Source organism: Otolemur garnettii, unplaced genomic scaffold (assembly GCF_000181295.1).
Source record: "Otolemur garnettii isolate 467f Iridium unplaced genomic scaffold, OtoGar3 scaffold00018, whole genome shotgun sequence".
Taxonomy (NCBI): Eukaryota; Metazoa; Chordata; class Mammalia; order Primates; family Galagidae; genus Otolemur; species Otolemur garnettii.
In genome coordinates this window covers 24977416-24986342 of record NW_003852413.1, presented here as the reverse complement: position 1 = coordinate 24986342, position 8927 = coordinate 24977416, and the positions used below count along the sequence as shown (strand labels likewise).

Genomic DNA, 8927 nt, shown 5'->3' with positions numbered 1-8927 from the left:
GAAATACAATTACTGCTAAGGAAATGCTTGAAAAAAAATGCTTTAATTTTTCAGTTTCAGCACTGAGCCAAAGACAGATGTTATAGCCATGTCATGGTGGCTCTTACAAACGTACTAGTAATATAGTTAAAACATTCCTCCTGCACATAGATCAGCAGGCAAAGTGATCTAACCCTGTTTAAGGAAAGCAATTTTATAAACTTTGGAATCTAAAGGATTATGCAGGAATGAGAAAAACTGTTTCACCTCTCCTGTACCAACAGAAGGCTTTCTTCTTCTTTTTTTTTTTAATTTTCCCCTTTACCTTTATTTATTTTATTTATTTATTTAATAAATTTTTTTTTTTTGCAGTTTTTGGCCAGGGCCGGGTTTGAACCTACCACCTCTGGTATATGGGGCCAGCACCCTACTCCTTGAGCCACAGGCGCCACCCCCAGAAGGCTTTCTTTTTACATAACCTAGGAGGGCGATTCTGAGAACTTGGAAAATGGGAGTAATTGAACTAATTAAACTATAAAGCTTTCAAATAATAACAACATATATTTATAAAATTGGCAAGCAAACGAAAGTAAGTTGATTATATGCATTCTCTTTAAACATAATGCAAAGTCTAAACATTTTAGAGCATTTAGTGATTTTCGATAGGCACTTCATTTGTTAATAGAATTACCCTTATAATTTTAAAACTGTATTCTACTAATAAATTTATATTATTCCATGTTAGTAAATATACATATTTTTACCTGACAGTTCATCTACAAGACTGATAACATCATCTGCTGTCCACTCTTTAGTGCCTGTGTCATATAGTAATTTAATGGCATCGGCCAAACCTTTCAAACTGGATTCATCTGTAGGTCCTTCTATCATTTTCTGCCAAACCACCTGGCCTAAATTAAAACAAAAACTAGGCTATGACAGAATAGTTGGTTTTGTGATAAAGACTTCATGAATTGTTTAAAAAGAAAAATAGATTGCATGATGAAATCCCATTACTTATATAAGCTACTTTCATTTTAACTTTCTTTCTTTCTTTTTTTTTTTTGAGACATTGCCTCAAGTTGTCACCCTGGGTAGAGTGCATCACAGCTCACAGCAACCTCCAACTCCTGGGCTCAAGTGATTCTCCTGCCTCTGCCTCCCTAGTAGCTGGGATTACAGGCACCTGCAATAACGCCTGGCTATTTTTTGGTTGCAGCCATCATTGTTGTTTGGCAGGCCTGGGCTGGATTCAAACCCACCAGCTCAGGTGTATGTGGCTGGTGCCTTAGCCACTTGAGCCACAGGCGCTGAGCGTTTTTTTTGTTGTTTTTTTTTTGAGACAGAATCTCAAGCTGTCACCCTGGGTAGAGTGCCATGGCATCATAGCTCACAGCAACCTCCAACTCAGGCTCAAGTGATCCTCTTGCCTCAGGTTTTCCATTTTTAGTAGAGACGGGGTCTCACTTTTGTTCAGGCTGGTCTTGAACTCAAGAGCTCAAGCAATCCACCTGCCCTGGCCTCCCACAGTGCTAGGATTATAGGAGTGAGCCACTACACCTGGCCCTTTCATTTTAACTTTCATAATGAAAAGTCAGTTCTGATAACAGTATAAATCTGAATGAATGTTTCTTTTTTTTTTTTTTTTTGGCCGGGGCCAGGTTTGAACCCGCTACCTCTGGTATATGGGGCTGGCGCCCTATTCCTTGAGCCACAGCCGCCACCCCTGAATGAATGTTTCTTACTAATGAGATGAAGCACAGCAACAGTAGCTAAATGAAGTAAAGAAAAAGTAGTTGCATTAAGCAGAATAGTGTTTCTAGTTCAAAGATAATACTACTCTATAATAGAAATTGGATAACCAATTCATGTAATTTTACTAAAATAAAATAAAACCTATGAATAACCTTCTAAAAAGAAAGCATGCTATATTTGAGAATCTTTTAAACATTTATATCAAGATGGAGTAATTCAGTTAACTTTTGATTACCTATGATCAGTTATATTTGTGGATTACAGAAAACAAAAATTTAATCCCAGTCTTGCTTCCTTCTGCTACTCAGCATAGTTTAAGTTTGTTACTTTCTGACATATAAGTTAATGTGAACTGAAGAAATTCATGATAATTTTAACAATAATCTAAGCAAAACTTAGGCAAAAACTTGCAAAATTCCTACTTGAATCCAAAATTAAATAAAGCATTAGTTCTGAATACCACTTTACTTTAATAGCACTATTAGTTGTCTCTAATAGCAAACATAACCTTGAGTTAAGATAATGTTCAAAAATGAAAAGCAGTTATTTTAGGTAAACCAGGGATGATAGGAATACATTTGGTAATGGCCTCAAGCAGAAAAATTACTTTCTTAGGTTAGTTTAGGTGATGTACAAATTAATGTCGTATACAGCTATGAAATCTTGAAACAGTTAATCATTAAAAATGATGAAAACTGAGCAGATACAAAAAAATTTGTTTCCTAAAGTAAAAGTAATTAACAGTTATGTAACATACATCTTTGAAAAATGAGTGCTCACCATCCTGAGAAGAGATTGGACCAAAGATGATATACAGTAATCTTGCTTGATTCACCATGGGCCATGGTTTTAATATTCGCGTCAACCAAAAAGCTGAATCACTTCGATGTGTCCAGTGATCAAGCAGGACACTCCTACAGAATAATCTGATCCTTAACTCCAGTTTCCGGGCACTTCCTATGAGGACAAAAGAACTGTCAACCATTCTTCCTAGGAAGGTCAATATGCATATTTGATAACAATCAGAACAACTTATTTAACCATAGTTAAACAGTTATTGTAACCAGGTTTCTTAAGAAGTAGTAACCAAGAGATTAACTATTCTTTTTTTTTTTTTTTTTTGAGACAGAGCCTCAAGTTGTCACCCTGGGTAGAGTGCTGTGGCATCACAGCTCACAGCAACCTCCAATTCCTGGGCTCAAGTGAGTCTCCTGCCTCTGCCTCCCAAGTAGCTGGGACTACAGACGCTCTCCCCAAAGCCTGGCTATTTTTTGGTTGCAGCTGTCATTGTTGTTTGGTGGGCCCAGGTTGGATTCGAACCTGCCAGCTCAGGTGTACGTGGCTGGCGCCTTAGCCACTTGAGCCACAGGCGCTGAGCCAGATTAACTTTCTTAAAATGCCTTAATTCCAAAATTTGACTATTGATTTATCCTTACCATTCTGACCTACAAATACTTTGAATAATGGGTTGATCAAAAGACATGCTTTAATTTACCAGAATCTTAAATGATTTTTGATTTAAAAAGAAATAAATTCATAGAAAGGGTCAAAGATAGACATTATTAATATACTTTGTACTAAAAACATTATTTTATTTGCCTCTATAAAAACTTCAGATTATGAAGAGACTACTTTTAAAAACAGCTTCATTGGGGTGGCACCTGTGGCTCAAAGGAGTAGGGCACCAGCCCTATACACTGGAAATGGCGGGTTCAAACCTGGCCCTGGCCAAAAAAAAGACACCCAGCTTTACTGAAATATAATTCATATACTATACTTTACTATACTTTACCCATTTAAAGTGTACAATTGAATTGTTTTTAGTATATTCACAGACATATGTAGCCATTGCTATGGTCAATTTTAGAACATTTTCATCACCTCAAAAGGAAATCCTTTTCTTTTAGCTATCACCCTCCCATCTCTCTGTCCTTTACTACCCCCATCCCTAAGCAACCAATACTCTACTTTCTGTCTCTATAGATTTCCTTATTCTGGATTTTAATATGAATTAAATCATATAGTATGTGGTCTTTTGTGACTGGTTTATTTCACTTAACATTGTGTTTTCAAGGTTCATTCATCTCGTAGCATATATCAGCATTTCATTTCTTTTCATGATCAACTAATATTCCATTGTATGCATGTACAACATTTTGGTTATCCATTTCACTCACTGATGGACATTTGAGTTTTTTCCACCTTTTGGCTATTATGAATATTGCTGCTAATAACATTTATGTGCAAGTTTCTGCATGGACATTATGTTTTCATTTCTCTTGGGGATATACCTAAGAGCGGAATTGCTGGGTCATATGATAACTCTATGCTCAAACATTTGAGGAACTGCCAGACTGTTTTCCAAAATGACTGCACCATTTTATTCCCAAACACATATGAGTGTTTGTATATTTTCACATTCTCACCAATACTTGTTATCTAACTTTTTGATTCTAGACATCCTACTAGATGTAAAATGGTATGTCACTGTGTTTATTTGTTTTTTAACAGCTTTATTGCAAAATAATTTACACACCATAAAATTCACCCATTTAAAGTGTACAATTCAGGGCCAGGTGTGGTGGCTTACGCCTGTAATCCTAGCATTCTGGGAGGCCAAGGTGGGTGGTGAGCTCAGGAGTTTGAGACCAGAAAGAATCCTTCTCTAAAACTAGCTGGGCTTTGTGATAGGTGCTTGTAGTCCCAGTTATCCAGGAAGCTGAGGCAAGAGGATCACTTGAACCCAAGAGTTTGAGGTTGCTGTGAGCTATGATGCCATAGCACTCTATCAACGATATTAAAGTGAGACTCTGTCTCAAAAAATAAAATAAAATAAAATGAATAAAAATTCAATAGTTTTTGATACATTACATTATTTTTTATCTTGTGATAAATATAGATAACATAAAATGTACCATTTTAATGATTTTTAAGTGTACAATTCAGTGACATCAATTACGTTCTCAATGTTGTGAACCATCACTACTGCCTATTTCCAAAACATTTTCATCATCCCAGTATAAACTCTGTAACCATTAAGCAATAACTCCCCATTTTCCCCTCCTCCTAACTCCTGGTAACCTCTAATCTATAATTTTCTGTCTCCATGAATTCCCATGTTCTAGGTATCTCACATACATAGACTCATGCAGTATTTGTCCTTTTGCTCCTGGTTTCTATCATCCTTGTTATATGTAGCATACACCACATTTGGTTTATTCATTCATCTGTTGTTGATGGATGCATGTGTTTATACCTTTTGGCTATTACAAATGATGCTGGAATGAACGTTAGCATAAAAATATCTAAGTACCTGCTCTCAGTTCCATTAGGTACATACCTAGGAATAGAACTGCTGGGTCATATGGTAATTTTGTTTAGTTTTTTTGAGGAAAAGCCAAACCGTTTTCCATGGCAACTATACCATTTTACATTTTATTAATACTTTTTATACCATTTACATTTTACTTACTTGTAGCTAAAACAAGTGTAAATGAAAAGTCTACTAATGATCTAAGTTGGCTCAGTGCCTGTGGCTCAAGTGGCTAAGGCACCAGCCACAGTGTATGTGGGTTCAAATCCAGCCTGGGCTCACCAAACAACAATGATGGCTGCAACCAAAAAAAAAATAGCCAGGCATTGTGGCCGGCGCTTGTAGTCCCAGCTACTTGGGAGGCAGAGGCAGGAGAATTACTTGAGCCCAGGAGTTGGAGGTTGCTGTAAAGCCACAGCACTCTACCCAGGGCAATAGCTTGAGGCTCTGTCTCAAAAAAAAAAAAAAAAGATCTAAGTCCATAGGTAAGTACTCCCTGGTGTGTCAAACCAAGTAACGTGGAAGTTTAGAGGAGAGAGATAACTGCAGGTGGGGAGATCAGGAAAGGCTTAACAGAGCAGGTCAGGGGAACTGGGTCTTAAAGGATGAGAAAGGCTGGGTGTGGTGGCTCATGCCTGTAATTCTAGCAGTCTAAGAGGCTGAGGTGGGTGGACTGCACTGCCTGAGCTCAATGCGAGTTTGAGACGAGCCTGACTAGCCATCTCTAAAAAATAGCCAGGCACCTATAGTCCCAGCTACCAGCGAGGCTGAGACAAGGGTATTGCTTTAAGCCCAAGAGTTTGAGGTTGCTATGAGCTATGACACCACAGCACTGTACCAAAGGGAACAAAGTGAGACTCTGTCTCAAAAAGAAAGGATGAGAAGGTGCAAGGTTATTTCAGGAAAATTAGATAGACTAAATAAAAGGTACTCAGAAATGTTTAAGGTGTGTCTAAGACACAATGAGCAGAGCGATATACCTATATCAAACAGATACAGAAAGTAGTGGGCAGTAAGTTTGAAAGGTAATGTGGGGCCAGATTATGGAGGCTGGCATAAATAATTTGGACTTCATTTTGAAGACATCAGAGAGGCAACAGAAGTTTTTGATTAAGGGAGTGACATAATAAATTAATTTTGTTATTGTTTCATGGGGATTCTAAATCTTTTTGATCTATAATTTGTTTTATAATAAAATACTTCAAGCTGACAGAAAAACAGAGATACTGTAACAAATATTGTGTACCTATCACCTAGCCTTGCCAAAGCTTTATTTTTTGCTATATTTGCTTCAGATTTTTAAAAATAAATAAAACAGACCGGGCGCGATGGCTCACACCTGTAATTCTAACACTCTAGGAGGCTGAGATGGGTGGATCCCCTGAGCTCAGAAGTTCGAAATCAGCCTGAGCAAGAGTGAGACCCTGTCTCTAATAAAAATAGAAAAATTAGCTGGGTGTAGCAGAGTACACTTGTAGTCCCAGCTGCTCAGGAGGCTAAGGCAAGAGGATTGCTCAAGCCCAATTTGAGGTTGTTGTGAGCTATGAAGCCACAACACTCTACCCAGGGTGACAGAGTGAAATAATAAATAAATAAATAAATAAATAAAAATAAATAAAACATTACATAGATACAGTTAAAGCTTCCTGTAGATCACATCTAATCCCTTTCTCCTTCTTCCTCAAAGGTAATCACCACACTGAACTTGGGTTTTATCCATCCTGTATTAGGACTCTCTAGAGAAACAGAACCAACATGATGAACTCTGTGTGTGTGTGTATACAGAGGGTGCCAAAAAATGTACATGTATTTTGAGAAAGAAAAAAACTATGTAAAATTGTAAAATTCAGCCTCGGCACCTGTAGCACAGTGATTATGGCGCTGGCCACATGCACCACGGCTGGTGGGTTCAAACCTGGCCCGGGCTGGCTGAATGACAACTGCAACAACAATAACAAAAAAAAATAGCTGGGCGTTGTGGTGGGCACCTGTAGTCCTGGCTGCTTGGGAGGCTGAGGCAGGAGAATTGCTTGGGCCCAGGAGTTTGAGGTTGCTGTGAGTTGTGATGCCATAGCATTCTATCAAGGGCGACATAGTGAGACTCTGTCTCAAAAAAAGAAAAAAAAAATTGTAAAACTCAATATGTACTGACAATGAAAGAGAAATACAAGTCACATTTGAGCACATTCTGTAAATTCAGAAATCAAATACGACTTCAGTATTATAATTTTAATACACTTTTTTCCTTTCTTAAAATGTGTATGCATTTTTTTGGCACCCTGTGTGTGTGTGTGTGGAGAGAGAAAGAGCGAGAGAGAGAGAGATTTATCTTAAGGAATTGGCTCACACAGTTGAAGAGGCTTGGTTAAGTCCAAAATCTGTAGAGCAGGTAGGCAAGTTAGAGACTGGGAAGAGTTACATTTCGCGTCCAAAGGTAGGCTGCTGGCAGAACTCTTTCTTACTTGAGGTCAGTGTTTTTCAACTGATTGGACAAGGCCCACTCATATTATGGAGGATAATCTGCTTCACTTAAAGTCTACTGGTTGAAATGTTAAGTTCATCTAAAAGAATACCTTCACAGAAACACCTAGAGTAATGTTCAACCAAATATCTGGGTACTATGGTATAGCCAAATTCATTACACAAAATTAACCACACCATCCCACTATGTTCTCATACTTTTTTACACATGTAATATAACCATAATGAATATATGTAACTGTTTTACAGGTTTTTAATATGAATACAAATGAATATCATACTGAAAGTATCTTTTGGTAACATTTTTGCTCAAACTATGTTTTAAGATTTGCCATATTGGCTCGGCACCTGTAGCTCAAGCGGCTAAGGTGCCAGCCACATACCCTGGAGCTGGCGGGTTCAAATCCAGTCCGGGCCCGCCAAACAACAATGACAACTATAACCAAAAAATAACCAGGTGTTGTGGTGGGCACCTGTAATCCCAGCTACTTGGGAGGCTGAGGCAAGAGAATCGTTTAAGCCCAAGAGTTTAGGGTTGCTGTGAGCTGTGTAGCCACAGCACTCTACTCAGGGTGATAGCTTGAGGCTCTGTCTCAAAAATAAATAAATAAATAAAAGATTTGCCATATTAATATATGTAGCTCTAGTTCATTCATTTTAACTACTGATGGTTTTAATTGTACGAATATACCAAAATTCACTTATCTATTCTCCTGACAATAGGCATTTAGATTGTTTGCAGTTTCTCATGGTGACAAATAATGCTGCAATGTTCTTTTTTTATTTTTGAGACAGAGTCTCACTATGTCGCCCTCAATAGAGTGCTTTGGCATCACAGCTCACAGCAACCTCAAACTCTTGGGCTTAGGCAATTCTCTTGCCTCAGCCTCCCAAGTAGCTGGGACTATAGGCACTATAGGCACGCCCGGCTATTTTTCTGTTGTTTCAGTTGTCATTGTTTAGCTGGCCAGGGCTGGGCTTGAGCAAGTATGTGGCCAGTGCCCTACTCACTAAACTATAGGTGCCAAATCTGCAATGTTCATTTTTATATGTCTCCTAGTACACTTTGTGGGAGTTTTCTCAGAAAGAAACTTCTGGATATGAGAATCTATAATATCTCAAGTATACAGAAAGATTTAAAGAATATTATAACAAACCCTTTCACATCTACTAACCAGTTTAAAGAATAAAATGTTATCAGTATACTTGAAGCCCTTTGAGTAATTCTTTCTCCATTTGCTCACTGCTTTTTGCTTCACTATCCCATTCAGTGTTTATCATTCCTTTATATTTCTTTGTTCTTTTACTATATATACCTGCTACTATTTATATATAGTTTATATGTGTGTGTGTGTGTGTGTGTGTGTATATATATATATATATTTTTTTTTTTTTTTTT

General features: G+C 37.7%; 1 protein-coding gene across 1 annotated transcript in view; it reads right to left on the bottom strand.

Annotated features, from left to right (window-relative positions):
• Positions 1–8927, bottom strand: part of FBXO47 (F-box protein 47) — a 28922-nt gene that overhangs the window by 6331 nt on the left and 13664 nt on the right. Inside the window, exons 6-7 of the mRNA XM_023511257.1 lie at positions 2515–2691; positions 744–890 (exon numbers count right to left, since the gene is read on the bottom strand). Coding sequence (XP_023367025.1) covers positions 744–890; positions 2515–2691 — 324 coding nt within the window. The remainder of the gene's footprint in view (positions 1–743; positions 891–2514; positions 2692–8927) is intronic.